At 33.6% G+C, this 17,611-nt stretch overlaps 1 protein-coding gene across 3 annotated transcripts in view; it reads left to right on the forward strand.

Moving 5' to 3' along the window:
• Nucleotides 1-8,591: 8,591 nt before the first annotated feature.
• The window catches only part of LOC132713241 (aminopeptidase N-like), a 66,318-nt gene continuing 57,298 nt past the window's right edge, over nucleotides 8,592-17,611 (forward strand). Inside the window, exons 1-7 of one of the 3 annotated variants that reach the window (XM_060695742.1) lie at nucleotides 8,592-8,762; nucleotides 12,101-12,250; nucleotides 14,541-14,800; nucleotides 15,091-15,314; nucleotides 15,856-16,011; nucleotides 16,428-16,666; nucleotides 17,429-17,583. In XM_060695742.1, the coding sequence (XP_060551725.1) occupies nucleotides 8,654-8,762; nucleotides 12,101-12,250; nucleotides 14,541-14,800; nucleotides 15,091-15,314; nucleotides 15,856-16,011; nucleotides 16,428-16,666; nucleotides 17,429-17,583 (1,293 nt within the window). In that variant the 5' untranslated portion in view covers nucleotides 8,592-8,653. Of the gene's footprint in view, nucleotides 8,763-12,100; nucleotides 12,251-14,540; nucleotides 14,801-15,090; nucleotides 15,315-15,855; nucleotides 16,012-16,427; nucleotides 16,667-17,031; nucleotides 17,187-17,428; nucleotides 17,584-17,611 lie in introns of all 3 variants that reach the window. The other 2 variants (XM_060695740.1, XM_060695741.1) reach the window with 2 other exon arrangements.

Raw genomic sequence — 17,611 nt, forward strand, 5'->3', positions numbered from 1 at the left:
ATATATCAATAGCGTTTCTCTAATATGCGTACAATGTAGTCAGATTTTGAACATTGTATTGTTTACATCAGAAAAGTTTAGTATATATTGTAATAAAACACTTCTTAAAAATGTATTATGTGGGTTCTTTTTCCGGTACGGCAAAATGAAATTACTAAACAAACATTCGGATGAACTTTAAATCGAGGTCCCGTGTATGAGTGGCGCGCTAAAGATCCAGGAGAAGTTTTTTTGATTTCGGACATCTTTCTGTATATTGCGCTATCGTCCAAAATTTAAAATGACTAATACCCTTTTAGAAGGCTCGCCAATATGAGCAACCTGTGGCAAGTATAGATATACTCAAGTACACAAACACACAGTGTGTCGAAAAGTATGATTTTCAGGTCTTGTCAGTTCCAGAGACATAAAAATAACCTAGTGACGTCAGTTCATGACATTTTAAACAGTTTATATGCAGCAAGGATGGTCTGTCAGTGCGTAAAACACATTAGTGATCAGTGTTAGTGATTTTTTCTTAGAATTCGTGGTCGTTATTTCTATAAATGAATACAAACTTGTTTATGACATTTGATATTTTTCAAACCATAATAACACTGTGTCAAGTAAGTACATGCGCACTCAGCAACTGAATAAATGTGTACATGTACTCATCATTACATTTGGATATCCTGCAATATATCACAATGTCATCACAGTAAATTGCTTGTGTCATTATATTTACATCCATTTAATATAAACTAGATTTGTCGTGTTCAGGTAATTCTTAGTTAATATTCAATATACCATTGTTCTGTTTTAAATCTGTTTTATGCGATTCCACCTTAATAACCAAAATCTTGACAAGAATAATTTTTTGATCTCAAAATATATATAAGTATAGTTATACACCTGCACTGCTCTTGTGTTTGGCAGGGCCGGGGTTGCAGTTGATTGACTGGTACATTAATGCAACATTATACATGTACATCATATATATTATAACTTAAATTGGATTATATACTACACTTTACAAAGTGTTTGTTTATAATATAAATATTATAAAGGTAATGAATAATAACAAGTTAGGTAATATTTTTGTTATAACTAGGATATTGCACTGCACATTAAAGTGCACTCTTCCCACGAATAATATAAAAAGTGCACTCTTCCCACGAATAATATAAAAAGTGCACTCTTCCCACGAATAATATAAACAGTGCACTCTTCCCACGAATAATATAAACAGTGCACTCTTCCCACGAATAATATAAAAAAAGTGCACTCTTCCCACGAATAATATAAACAGTGCACTCTTCCCACGAATAATATAAAAAGTGCACTCTTCCCACGAATAATATAAAAAAGTGCACTCTTCCCACGAATAATATAAAAAAAGTGCACTCTTCCCACGAATAATATAAACAGTGCACTCTTCCCACGAATAATATAAAAAGTGCACTCTTCCCACGAATAATATAAAAAAGTGCACTCTTCCCACGAATAATATAAACAGTGCACTCTTCCCACGAATAATAAAAAAAATGCACTCTTCCCACACATAAAAAATAACGTTACACTGTTTTGTGTTCATTTTTCAGAAATTGTATAAAATTTGAAGTTTAACAAAAGAATGCTTGTAACGCTTCTTTACATACATTTTCATATTTCTGTAAGACGGATAAAATCTGAATGATCCATTTTGTTGAATAAAAATGATTGAATTCAATCTCGGAAATTCTCATCTGACTTGTAAATTTCAATATGATATCAAAATGTCAAAATGATGTAATAAGATACTTTGATGAATATTTTATGAGATTTCAGTAGACAAAATTTGACTGAAAAAAAAACTTTCTGGCTTTAGCCTAATTAATTTAAAATTTCCAAAACTTACAGATTTCACAGATGTATAATAAGTTTAACTTCTGATGTCACTGTTCTGGATTCTATACAGAGTCACATACTTTAATATATTTTAATATATACCCCTAGAATTTATGTTCGGGAGTGTTGTCATTTTGGGTGTAAGGGTGGGGGATCAGTATTTTTTTTTTTTCATAAAGAGAAACAATAAGAAATTCGCGTTGTTTCACTTATTCAAATAAGGACAAAAATATTGATTTTTGTTTACGAAAAATAAAACAACATTTTACACATGGGTTCCTTTCTTGAATGAGAGAACTGTGCACTTAATCACATAAAAATGGTATTTAAAAAATATTATTGAGGAAAATAAATCCTTGGTTGACTTTACTTTTGATTTTCTACCACACGCAAATTACAATAAATAACATGGTATATGTACGGTGTTAACCTGCTTGTTTCGACCATATTATTGCACACATCTGTTCGACTTTATCCTAGTACATATAACTATCGTACTACGTTACTTCCGTACTCCAGTGTTACTGGATATACACGGTGGTGTATATGACGATGTACATGTTTGTATCATTGAGATAAAAAAGATCAGTTAACTTTTCAAATTTATTCAGATGATAAAAACCTCAAAGTGAGTGTGCGAGTGAGAGAGTTGGTGTGCAAGCGCGCGAGTGAATGAGTGCGTGTATCGTGCCGAGGCCGTCTTTCCTTTTTACCTGAAATATCAAAGGGAGCTATATGGAACGCCGTGACTGTCTTATGTAAACAATGTTTTTGTTATCTTGTGAAACGATGATATTATTTTGTCGTTTGAGCATGTTAACATGTGCAATTAACATCATGTCTTGTCAAAGGAACATGCTGACTTGTACAAACAGCATGTTAACTTGTCAAATTATTATGATGACATGTGCAAACAATATGCTAACTTGTCAAAGTATCGTAATGACTTGTGCAAACGACATGGTAACTTGTCAAAATGTAATGATGACTTGTGCAAACGACATGTTAACTTGTCGAATTATTGTGATGACATGTGCAAACAGCATGTTAACTTGTCAACGTGTCATGATGACTTGTGCAAACGCCATGTTAACTTGTCGAATTATCGTGATGACATGTGCAAACAGCATGTTAACTTGTCAAAGTATCATGATGACTTGTGCAAACAGCATGTTAACTTGTCAAATTACCATGAAGACTTGTGAAGACAACATGTGAACTTGTCAAAGAATAGTTGACTTATGGAAACGTAAGTACACCTGTGATGTCATTTGTGAGATGTGTTTCTTGTAGGACTTACGCAAGTTATCATAAAATATAAAGAATGATATGATAATTTGATCACGACGTTATAAAAGAGCACGATTTGTTCGTAAAATAAAAACGACATAACTACATAATAACGTATTTTGTAAAAACTTGTATGTTGACTATGTTCGTTGTTTACGGTATTATGACTTGCTATAGGTTGACATGCCGGATTTTACTGCCTTGTCATTTTCTGTTATAGACGACAAGTACAGATCATGACAACATATTCATGTCCTTAAAAATGATATTATCACATTAACATTTAGTTCCTATGTCTACTTATTAAATTATGTTAACTTTTGTCTTTACAATGACGTTAAGTCGACTTATTTCTTTTTGACAAAAATATTTATATAGGAATGAGATAAAAAGATTTTATCAACATGCTTATAAGAACTAGGTAAGTCAGGGAAGAAGGATGTACAAATTATGTGGATAAGCTGACATAGCATACGTCGGCATGGCATATTTTAAAATAATGTTGCATTAACTTATGTCAGAAAAATAAGCTTACGTAGACAACTGGTACAGTTCATTTTCTTTTGTTATCATAACAAGTCGACTTACCTAAAGTAGACTTAATCATATCATCATGGTGTACCATATACGTTTCCATAGATGACTTGTGCAAATGACATGTTATCTTGTATCATGCTGACATGTCAAAACGTACTGTTAACTTGTCATAGTATTATGATCACTTGTGCAAATGCCATGCTTACATGTCAAAATTCAATGATGACATTTGTAAACAGCATGTTAACTTGTCGAATTATCGTTATGGCATGTGCATACATCATGTTAACTTGTCCAAGTATCATGATGACTTGTGCAAACGACATGTTAACTTGTCCAAGTATAATGATGACTTGTGCAAATGCCATGCTAACTTGTCAAAATTTCATGATGACATGTGCAAACAATATGTTAACTTGTCAAATCATCGTGATAACATGTGCACACAACATGCTAACTTGTCCAAGTATCATTGTGACTTGTGAAAGCGACATGTTAACTTGTCCAAATTTCATGATGACATGTGCAAACAGCATGTTAACTTGTCAAGGTATCTTGATGACTTGTGCAAACTCCATTCTAACTTGTCAATGTATTATGATGACGTGTGCAAATGCAATGTTAACTTGTCAAATTATCATGATGACTTGTGCAGACAACATGTTAATTTGTCAAAGAATCGTGATGACTTGTGCAAAACACATGTTAACTTGTTAAGGTATTATGAGCATGTCATTACGATAATTCGACAAGTTAACATGCTGTTTGCACATGTCATCATGAAATCGTGACAAGTTAACATGTCGTTTGCACAAGTCATCATGTTATTTTGACAAATTAACATGTCGTTCGCACAAGTCATCATAATACTTTGACAAGTTAACATGTTGTCTGCATATGTCATGATGATTATTTGACAAGTTAACATGCTGTTTGAACAAGTCAGCATTGTCTTTAGACAAGACATGATGTAAATTGCACATGTTATTGTGCTTTAATGACAAAATAATATCATAATTTCACAAGATAGCAAAAACATTGATAGGATAAGACAGTCATGGCGTTCCATAGAGCTAGATATATAAATTTAATAAGTGTATCGATTTTATTCTAAAAGAAGCTTAAGGATAAAATATCAGTGTGACCGAAAACCTTAAAATAAAAATCTTATCAATTAATCATTTTGAATGTACTTTTGTCACACGGTGACTGAACATATTCAGGTATTATGGGTCTTCATTGTGCATTGCTTTTAATTAAGTTTGAACAATATTTAACGCTTATTTTGTTGAATTCGCAATACTTCTGATCCCTGTTTCGTTTAATCATTAACAACTCAACAAATTTCATATTTATACTAAATGTTAATGTAAATGAGAAAAAAAAGTCCGGCGAAAAATATACATGAATGAATAGGGACGGCACTTTAGTTCGTTACTATGATTGAAAACTTGTGTAAATAAAATTGACGCTATTCACACCCAAAACTTTTATAATCTTGATGGAGTGGTGAATTTGGAACTCACATGTTGCTTAGCTAAATGAATGACTAGTTTGTTATAGTTGTTTAACAATTTTGAATCGGTTATAATTGCGTCCCCATACATTTTGGTATTTGACATATCGATACATACAAACAACGGTAGAAAATTGCGTTTGATATCCCTTACATTCCATGGTATCATGAACACGTATTGCACGATTTTGTTTTTGATATTATCTCATGTGTTGAAATAAACAATTGATGCACTCGTGTCGTTTATGCGGTTCGCTAAAATGACGTCATTCTACAGCACGTGACTCATCTGGCATAATGGTCGTTAGGCGGTCTTGTCAATAATGGTTTCTGCTTCAAACCAAGGTTTTAAGCACTATTTTGTGTCTTGGTCCTGGTTGTCTGATTAGATCATGGGTCCACCTGAAAGTGGCTAACGACTGAACTTTTTATAACAAGAGGGTACTAGCAAAAATTCAAAGTAGTTTAATACCTACAAATCGTGTTTTTGCTATTATAAGTTTTAAATATTATATAAGTAACTTTTGACGCCATTATTAATCGTTCTATGGCATATGTCATCTGTGCAATAAATCTTCACATGCATAACTGTAACACGAAGGCACAATTTAAGCATCAGGGCGAAAATGCGAAAACGTATCAATGCGAACAAGGAAGGATGTTATAATACCAAAAAAAAAACGAAGTTAATATACATAAATGCAATGACATAAAATATTAGATGCGAAAACACGACATATGAAATATGTGGTATCTTTACCTACGAAAGCCTAATAGTGTCAAATGAAATAAAAAATAAAAATGCAAAGGCGTTATAACGCGAATAAAGGCATTATTACGCGAATCAAAAGGCGTAAGAACGCGAATAAAGGCGTAGCAACGCGAATCAAAAGGCGTAAGAACGCGAATAAAGGCGTAGCAACGCGAATCAAAAGGCGTAATAACGCGAATAAAGGCGTAGCAACGCGAATAAAGGCGTTATAACGCGAATCAAAAGGCGTAATAACGCGAATAAAGGCGTTATTACGCGAATCAAAAGGCGTAGTAACGCCTTTATTCGCGTTATAACGCGAATCAAAAGGCGTAGTAACGCGAATAAAGGCGTTATAACGCGAATCAAAAGGCGTAATAACGCGAATAAAGGCGTAATAACGCGAATCAAAAGGCGTAATAACGCGAATAAAGGCGTAATAACGCAAATCAAAAGGCGTAGTAACGCGAATAAAGGCGTAGTAACGCGAACCAAAAGGCGTAATAACGCAAATTAAAACACATTATAATGCCAATTTAATACCATATTTATACTAATCAAATTTGCGAGAAAGGAAGACCAATATTGATCTGAATTTATTGCTCAAGATATAAACTCGTATACAATATACATTTACAATAACTTTCATTCCATTTGCACAGTACTTATGCAAACTATTTGTCATAAACTAATAAAGACTCTTTAATATTTGCCAATATAAGATGACTTGGTGACTTATAGGTTATAAAGTATTACCTCCTTCAAATAACAATCCTCCTACGAAGTTTGAATATTGTGGGCCAAATGGAACTTAAGTTATGCTCCCGAAACCAAATTGCTTACGGACGGACGGACAGCCAGATAGACGGACGGACGCACGTACGGACGCCAGGGGATATAACGTAATATGCCCGAAATTCTTTCGGGCATATAATAAAACGTACATCTAGATCAATTCATTTAAATCAACATTGTTCTTCCTTCCATACATTAATAGGCCACTGTTTGGAATTTATATGGTATTAAATTAGCGTTATAACGCCTTTTGTTTTGCGTTATTACGCCTTTTGGTTCGCGTTATTACGCCTTTTGATTCGCGTTAAAACGCATTTATTCGCGTTAGTACGCCTTTTGATTCGCGTAATTACGCCTATTGTTTCGCGTTATTACGCGAATAAAGGCGTTATTACGCTTTTCAATTCGCGTTATTACGCCTTTTGGTTCGCGTTACTACGCCTTTATTCGCGTTATAACGCCTTTGTTTCGCGTTATAACGCCTTTATTCGCGTTGCTACGCCTTTTTTCGCGTAATTACGCCTTTTGATTCGCGTAATTACGCCTTTTGATTCGCGTTATTACGCCTTTTGATTCGCGTTGCTACGCCTTTTGATTCGCGTTGCTACGCCTTTTGATTCGCGTTATTACGCCTTTTGATTCGCGTTATTACGCCTTTTGATTCGCGTTATAACGCCTTTATTCGCGTTGCTACGCCTTTTTTCGCGTAATTACGCCTTTTGATTCGCGTTATTACGCCTTTTTAATCGCGTTATTACGCCTTTTGATTCGCGTTATAACGCCTTTATTCGCGTTGCTACGCCTTTTTTTCGCGTAATTACGCCTTTTGATTTGCGTAATAACGCCTTTATTGGCGTTTTTACGCCTTTTTTCGCGTTGCTACGCCTTTCGATTCGCGTTGCTACGCCTTTTGGTTCGCGTTACTACGCCTTTATTCGCGTTATAACGCCTTTATTCGCGTTGCTACGCCTTTTTTCGCGTAATTACGCCTTTTGATTCGCGTAATTACGCCTTTTGATTCGCGTTATTACGCCTTTTGATTCGCGTTGCTACGCCTTTTGATTCGCGTTGCTACGCCTTTTGATTCGCGTTATAACGCCTTTATTCGCGTTGCTACGCCTTTTTCGCGTAATTACGCCTTTTGATTTGCGTAATAACGCCTTTATTCGCGTTGTTACGCCTTTTTTCGCGTTGCTACGCCTTTCGATTCGCGTTGCTACGCCTTTTGGTTCGCGTTACTACGCATTTATTCGCGTAATAACGCCTTTGTTTCGCGTTATAACGCCTTTATTCGCGTTGCTACGCCTTTTTTTGCGTAATTACGCCTTTTGATTCGCGTAATTACGCCTTTTGATTCGCGTTATTACGCCTTTTGATTCGCGTTACTACGCCTTTATTCGCGTTATAACGCCTTTGTTTCGCGTTATAACGCTTTTATTCACGTTGCTACGCCTTTTTTCGCGTAATTACGCCTTTTGATTCGCGTAATTACGCCTTTTGATTCGCGTTACTACGCCTTTATACGCGTTATAACGCCTTTGCATTTTTATTTTTGATTTCATTTGACACTATTAGGCTTTCGTATTTACCTAATTTATTCTTCATTTCTCTTTTTCGCCGCTAGAATGCGAAATAAAAAATCACACACAAAAACACGACACAATTTGATCTAATACTATTTTATTTAATTTAAAAGATACAATTTAATTATTTTGGTATTTGATTTAAGTATTTTTTGCAGTACACGCACTGTTTATTCTTAACATTCATGAATAGCCTCCGGTAAATATATTTCAATTTTTTATCAGGAGTATTGAATTCTAGTACACAACTTAACCTGTACCCATGTATCTTTATCATCACGCTTTGATCACAGCGGCTAGCCAGTGAGTGATGTAATGTCGTCTAAATATGAATTAAGTAATCTATCCAACTCCGAATCTACAGTAGTTGGAGAAGATAAAATGTCTGGGAAGGACGGTGGATGCTATGTTCGAACGGCCACAGGTATGTTTTGTTTTCATCAAAATCTTTTACTTAAAACTTTTTTGAATGACATCAAGTTAATACAAAATTTAGGAACATTTTACAAACGTGGAAACGATTATCTTACAACAGAAATTCTACGAAAAAGTCAAGAATGGCAAAGAAACAGTTTAGTTGTTTTTAATGTGTCTTACTTATAAGCTAACGAAAATCAGATAATTCGACGTCAGGCTTAAATTTGGTCCATTATGGTAAGTCAATAATGCATATATTTTGATTAGAAGATAATAAATTACTTGAAACAAATTATTATTATTTATCATATAAATGTCCATTCAATGCAAGTTAGAACTTTATCAACATTTTGTTTTTCATAAAATATATTTAATATGTAATATTCAAATGATAGATTTTTGTATTATCAATAATTGAAATACTTATGAAAAATGCGTGCATTATAGACTTATTCAAGTTTAGGGACTTTATTTTAGAAATGATTCATCCACATTTTTTAATGTGTGTCAATAATATTTAATGTTTTATATGCGACTCATTCGTGTTCATATCTGTATAATTTTGTAATCAAATACTTAATAATATGTTATCATAGAAGTAAATTCAAGTGACAACTTTAGAAACAATCAATAAACTGATAACGAAAATCTACGTTTAAATGGCAATTTAAAATGTTTAGACCTTTTTTACTTTATTTTATAAATTATATAAATGTATTTTCGATTTTCAATTGTTCATTGTTTTATATTTTGCATTTTTTATTGTTATTTCATTTTGTCATTTAAAATATGACTAAAATAAATGCCCGCGAAAGCAGTACGCACAGAGTAATAAAAGGCACATGAATTTTTAATGTTATTTTACTGAACATTTACCACTTACTACATGAATAAATCGTACTGTGAACCAAATTTCTCCACAACATATAGTTAAACTTTCCAAACGATGATAAATTAATATACAATAAAAATTCATTAAACGTTTACTGTATATTCCCGTACATGTTATATTGTTTTATGTTTTTATAAATATCATTAGTATCATTGTTATTATTATCATCATTATAATTATTATTATTATTATTATTATTATTATTATTATTATTATTATTATTACGTGGTAGCATAATTGATATGTGCCACTGGTCTTATTTGAGGATCATGTACAATCACTTAAATAATCAAAGCACAGAAGGCGCTGAATTTGTTTGGGTCTCAGAATGTAAGAAAGGTACAGGTTGTGAGATTATATGTATAATTCCACCAATGCTTTCAAGCGTTTTAATTGTAGTAAATATTCAATCCAATGTTTATTTGACTTAAACAATTTGAAAAAAAAATGAGTTGCCTTTACTGGGATTTGAACTCCAGACCACTCGCTTCCTAAGCGAGCGCGAAAACCACTCAGCCACGGTGAATTTATATGTAAACGGCCTGAAGAAAAAAACCATATTATTCTAAATTAGGACTTGTAACGACTTTAACTGTTGTTTAACACAGATGTAAATAATCCTGGAGCTTACTATAAGCATGTATATTTATAAAGAAAAGAAAAGGATGCAAGTTCTGTGGTATTTTTTTATCTTTGCAATCTAAATCGTGCTGTATATCTGTATGTATTTTCCTGTATAAGTTTATTTTTATGTACTATAATTCATCTTGCAAGGCACCAGAGTTTGATACATACGGAACTTTGCATAATTAGAGTTGCATCAAAAAAAATCATTTATGTTCATTTTTTATGACAGCCACACTTTATCCTTGCATATCATGGCTACTTCCTTAACAAAGACACTTAAAATAGAATTAAAAAAAAAGTTTCCTCAACTGGGATTTGAACTCCAGACCTCTCACTCACTAAGCCAGCGCGTTGCCCCTGCACCACGGAGAAGTTATACAAACAATGCCTGAATAAAATCAAGCCATACTAAATTTAGAACTTCCATTGCATTTCGGGTTTGTAATCCTTATTAATTTCGAGGTATTTTGTTCACGATAAACCTGTTGTTTAAAACTGAAGTAAATAATTTAGCGAAAATCTTCTCGCCCAAACAGTCCGACATGTAGAATCTATATATTCCACTACTCGGCAGTCAGATTTCTTTGTAAAGTATTCGGTAATCGACATCGCTAGAATCTATATATTCCACTACTCGGTTTGTGTAGTATTCGGTAATCGACATCGCTAAAAATAGTATTTTCATTGATGAAATCATATTCATCCGCGTAATTTGTGATTGTGCATTTATTGACAATTCTATAAGCCAACGCTATTTTTTAAACTTTGAATGCGTTGTAATTTGTTGGATACTTGTAACAAAATAAAAATATTTCTTTCTTTTAAATCGCTAGTTTTAAGCTGTTTTGAGAACTACTTGTTGTTAGGTTTGTCGTGAAACTTCTGTGTCAGAGATTGAATGTCCGCTTTGTATTTACTTATTTTCGATCAGAAAATAAAATAAAACAATATTAGAAATCTTCGACCATTCGGGAATTATTTTGCTTGAAAATTAATGCGCCTGACTTTGACCATCTTTACGCGGTAATCTCCCCTGAATTTTTCGGCGTTAGTGTACATATAAAGGGAAGTAACCGCTTCAAAAAAGTGGACTACTTTCGGCATTTGCAATTAACAGCATTAGACTCTGAAATTTCGCTACCATTATTTGTTTGGTCTGACGACCCAGACAAATAAAAATCGATCTTAAAAGCCAGTTGGTTTTAATTACGGGGTGGTCTTAAGTAGGATTCTTCTGTATAATTTTACAAAACCCTTGATGTTTCTCTAAGTGACGAAAATGGAGCCCTTATGCCTCAATTTCAAACACATCAAACTTTGTGGTCAAACGCACTTTGGGTACGCACGTATCTAAGCAACAAATACAGTTTTAAGTAATTAATTATTGCTACTTCAAAATTTAAATGACACTATTAAGATGGTATAATTATATGTATCGACCGTCATCTTTAACTCCATTTTAAAAAGTTCACGGTTGCAGGTCGAAGATATGTCAGTACTCAAAATTTAAGCATAACTCTGTTTGCACCTTCATAACTTTGGAACCCAATGTGCGTTGATAAGAAACATTTAAACGCACTTTGGAATCTAATTTTACGGTTTTGTCCCCGAAGTGCCTCTGACCCCAAAGTGCGCTAGGAAATTTACAGAACATTGGGACTGAAGTGGGTTTGACAACAAAATGCGGTGTTACACAGCGCTGCGCACGTGGGGCACGTGTATCGGAGTCGACAATCATTATCCAAATTCGATTGTTTAATAAATACTTTTCACTTCGTAAGGTTTGATATATTCATCTTTTTAATAATCTTACATTTTTTTTCCAGGATTTCTCATAGCCCTGGTGGCTATTCTGATTTCAGTCGGAGTTGGTTTAATCGTCCACTTTGCCGAAAATCGTCCACTGGAATGCAGTTTTCCTGACACATATGTTGAAGGCCAGAGTAAAACACAACAACAACAAAAAGATAGTCAAGGTAATGTTTTAGAACATTACATGAAAAAATAATAAAAAGAGCGATAAACGTGGATGAATATTTTTGGTAAAATTGCAAAGAAGAAAGCAATGTGAAACCATGTTAATATAATTGAAAAAAAATAAATAACACATAAATACAGGGTAACATGTTAAGATGTCTTTAAGGATTTTGATAGTCTAACATGCCATACGGGATGAAGTAAGTCATGTCTCGATATTGAGTGCGTGCAAACACATGTTCATTTTATAACACTGTTCTAATAAATTCAAGCCGTCCGGTTAGCTCACTAGGTAAAGCACTGGACTTGGAATCGGGGAACCCGAGTTCGATTCCTGGACGGTAGGTCACTTTCCTTATAATTGATCATGAAATCCTTTCTACGGTCATTATAGTAAAATAGTAAAAATGTTCAGTTTATTTAGAATATACTTAAGGTTTATGGGCGTTAAAAATTGTAACATACAGTCACTATGTTGTCTGTCAGAACTTACTCTACTTCATTTCTTGTATAATGATAGTTCATGTTTTCAAAGTCCTGTTGGAAAACAACCCATTAAACTGAACAACTTTGTTAAAGCATAAACAAACGCCGACACTGTAAAAGTTGTAAAAAGGTGACTAGATTCACAAAGAGTAAGGAATAACATAAATTAATCCGACATAGTTCGGGTGCATCAATATGATAAGTTATTTACATCAATCCGGTCAAACTGTTGTTAGGCATCTAACTCTGCAAACCCTTCCGCGTTGGTAGGTTCCTAAGATATATTTGTTTACATTAGGACCGAGTGCAAATAATACTGAGTGCTTCCATTTTCATTAAAGACCGGTACTATTTTATTAGGGTACAAAAAAGAGACAACTCGTGTTATTTAGGTGATTTGAATATTTACATATGATGATATTAAAGTAAAGGGTATGAATAGAGAGCGGACTGTTGTAATAGATAACATAATCTTACGATGATCAGGTTATCCTGCTTGTTGAAGTGTTTACCTCTATTTTCAACCTTTATACTGTATGATAAATGATTGACATTTTTAAAATGTTTAAGAGTTGTTTTACCGATTGTTTCACTTTGAATAATGATTAAAATATGAAAGTTAATGTCACGTATATTCAGGTGTCCGCTTGTGCATAAAATGATGCAGGGAGAAGGAACCTGGGGAAAGTCGCCATATGATCTCTAAATACTGTGTTGCTGCGACCTAAAACTCAATAAAAAAAGGTCACACATATTCATTATCGCATGGTCCGCAAAATATCCAATTGACTCGTTTATTATTCAATAATTTGGTGTGTTTAAGACAGCATGTGAATTTTACACCTCACAGTTATCTCCGTATTTCTACAATAATACAACACCCCACCCGTCCCCATTCTCCAATTGACATGTTTTTTTTCACTGAGGAGATTATGTCAATAATCGAATATATATCATGTATATCAGTTTTGTGTTTTTATCTCGTTTCTAATTTATCAATCTATCGCAGTTCGAAAACACCACGCATACCAAATGTGAAACTTGCATGCAATAATCTTTTTTTTTCTTCAAATGTATTTATTTGAACAAATCTTTATCCTATGACACAAGATAAGTTGTTTGAAGACATAATAAAGATTTTTATCAGCATATGATATTTTTGCAACATAATTTATAGCTTTTAAAGAGCAAAGGTCTTTGAAACATGTCATTTTGACCGAATTTCAAAAAGAAAAAAAAACAATATATTCGTTTGGATATAACTGATAAGCACAAAGTCAATATTTTGTCTGATTTGAAATAAATGATCTGAATTTTGAAAATAACTGCTCCACAAAATACGTGTAAGACTTAACCACAGACGATTTTTAGTTTGCGTTTAAAAACATGCCGTCAATGTTAAAGTTGAAGGCATTGTAACTTGATAAGATGATCCATTTTTTTTTTTATTTACTGGGGTATTTTTCCTTACATTAAAGAAAAACACGTGACAAACAGGAATAGTAACCAATTTGAATAGCGGTGATAACTGACTTAAAATCTAAAAAAACTTCTGTACCAGGCCCCAGAGGCTCCAGAATGTACTTTAAGAAGATACCACGTAAATAAATTGATCTTTGAAATATATAGTTTTTAAAAGAGTTTTGTGGGTTTCAAATACTACGAGAATGATTTCACAAAGGTTACACTTAAACGACTGTTACTTTAAACGTTTGACATGTGCAGATTTTTATTGATGCGTCCAAATACCATTGTGCAATTTTTATTCTATAAACATATTAAATTGCCTTTACAATTATTTAGCTGTGCAATGTCCACAATTAACCACCAACCCTGCAAACACCCAAACACCGAGTGCTTCGCCGTCTGCGACATCGGCTATACCGATGCTGAAGGATGTTCGACTCCCAAAATCCATGGTTCCGATACATTATGACCTCAGGTTACAACCGGAAATGTATTCAGCAGACCCAACTACCTTCATATTCAAGGGAAAAGTTGCAATAGATATGAACTGCGCAGAAGCAACAAAAACTGTTACTTTACATATAAATATGTTAAATGTAAGTTTTATTGGGACTCCTTAGCCTTGGAAACTGTGTTTCCATCATTTATTTTTAATATTGCATTTTTTTAATAAAATAATTCGAAATTACCTTTTTCCATTGTCTGTCATTAGTAAAACAGTGTACGTATTTGTCTGCAATATACTCAGTTTATATTACTGATACAACATTTTGTTGTAAACACATTTTGCTAAGGTAAACAAAAACGACTTATGTTTTCACTACCAAAATATGCCCCTTCCGTTAAGGAGCAAGCCATGCGTAATTCATGTTTTGATCTGCCACAGATAACGAAAGACTCGATTGTGTTTAAATTAAAATCCGGGTCAGGGAGTACGCCACAGTACGTAAAATATACGGAAGACGAGGAACGCCAGTTTTTGATAGTTCATTTCGATAAAGACACTACACCAGGGACACAGTATACTTTGTCAATGGACTTTGTTGGACCCCTGAAAGACGATTTGCAAGGGTTTTATCTTAGCAGTTATAAAGAAGGCAATAACACCGTGTAAGTAAAAGCAGGAGAAATTCATTCAACATTATCGCACGCAAATAGTTCCGTTTAATGTTTTATCTTTTCTATCTTTGATATAGTTATCGGGATTATATTTTCAAAGTTGACCCCTACCTGTTTAGTACATATTCGGTCTCTTAGATATTTTGCTATTTACTCATTAGGACGTAATGGCACGGGTATTTTGTTATGCATACATTATTTAAGTCGTATTGACCGTCAGCATTCGCTTCTGCTATAAGGGTGTCATATAATTCATAAAATAACAGTAACCCCTATGTTTATTTAAAGAGCTAAAAACTACATTGTTCACTTCACTGCATTTTTTCATTGCTTTTGAGAAACCATCCGAAATGAAAATACCCGGATGAGTTAAAGGGGTTGTTTAATCCTGATGACCACGAATTTGAAGAATTAACTTGGAGGCGTATTGTCTGCTTTTTGAGTATCAAAGATCATGACGTTTGCAGCATAGATAATTTGATGATAAAGAATACTATAATTTTTCCAAACTTTTGTTTCAATATTTTTGTAGCTACCTAGCTACAACCCAGTTTGAACCGACAGATGCTAGGAAAGCCTTCCCATGTTTTGACGAACCTGCGATGAAGGCGACCTTTAAGGTGACTTTAGTAAGAAAGAAACATCTGATGTCGCTGTCAAACATGCCGATTGTAACATCAAACCCTATGTAAGAGTTTTTGTATTTTGTATTTACAATTTTCAGTCATGTATTTTGCTCATATTGTAGAAGAAATCGCATTACATTGAAACTGTAAAGGTCAAGAGACGGATTCTCAGCTAAACTGGTCAACACAGACACCAGAAGCCCTCGCTTTTTACTTTCCTATATACTGGATAGAAACCTTCTTCGCATGAAAAAATCCAAGCTCCACTTGAAACTAGGACCAAAGACATTGAAATGCAGCGTATCCAGTTGCATTACACGCAGTCATGTCATGATAGATTTCTTAAAGATTCTTTTAAAAAAATCAAGTTTAGGATGAGTTCTTTAGCACACTTTGTCAAGTCGTCGGTATTGTTATTTTGTAGCAGTAGTTCTTCTGAAATAAATGTTGCTTACTGTGTTTCTACTATTTCACACAGAGAAAACGGCTATGTTGAAGATAGGTATAATGTAACCGAGAAGATGTCAACCTACTTACTAGCATTTGTAATTGGTCAGTTCAACAAGACACAAGGAGTTACAAAAAATGGTCTTAAATATGGAGCTTGGGCGAGACCCGAATCTGTGAGCCAGACTCACGTTGCATTGGATGTTGGTGTGAATACGATATATAATTATGAAAAATATTTTGACATTCCGTTTCCATTACCCAAACAAGGTATGTATGCATTAAATTAAAGAATAGATTTGATATACATTGTACTGTTGTTATTCTATAGAAAACAAACTAACAAAACAAACTAACAAGATGTTTTGTTAAGGAATTAATGAATAATTTTTCATTTAAAATGTGTATCATGACTTTGAATAAGTTCTGGTTTTATCTAAGTTTTTAACCCAAATATTGTTTGACAATAAAAAATTAATCAAGAATAAAAACCTAAGTCGGATAGAATGTAAAATGTTTTTTTAGATTCATGATCTGCACAATTATTTTCGTAAAAGCAAAGTAATACATAACTATTCTGGTTAGTGAAATAAATAATGAGCAGTATAGTGAAACGATATGTTTTATCTATCTAGATATGATAGCAATTCCTGATTTTGGACTTGGAGCAATGGAAAACTGGGGTTTGATAACATACCGAGAGACCGCCATGTTGTTTAACCCGGAAGTGTCATCAGAGGAAAATAGACAAAGGGTTACCGTTGTTATAACACACGAATTGGCACACCAGGTTAATGTTTACCACAATGCATTTTTCAACATGGCGGTATCTCGTGTTATCAAACTATTATTCTGTTTTCTCGGTCCATGTCTGCCAATACATTTTGTAATCATCACTTTGCCCGAATAAAAAAAGATTGATTTTTGACCGTTTTGTATTAAATGTGGGTAAAAAAGGTTAAACTTTAAAGGAATATTTTTGTTTTCACAAAAATGTGTGCGCAAAAAATATCTCCCATTTCTGACACATAGATATGATTGCCATACCGGATTTCGCAGCTAATGCAATGGAAAACTGGGGTTTGATTACATATAGGGAAACCGCCATGTTGTTTAATCAGGAAGTGACGTCAGAGAAAAGTAGACAAAGGGTGACAATTGTCATCACGCATGAACTTGCACATCAGGTCAAAGTTCAAACGTTTTTGAATAAGC

Source organism: Ruditapes philippinarum, unplaced genomic scaffold (assembly GCF_026571515.1).
Source record: "Ruditapes philippinarum isolate M1 unplaced genomic scaffold, ASM2657151v2 ctg647_1_1_1_1, whole genome shotgun sequence".
NCBI lineage: Eukaryota > Metazoa > Mollusca > Bivalvia > Venerida > Veneridae > Ruditapes > Ruditapes philippinarum.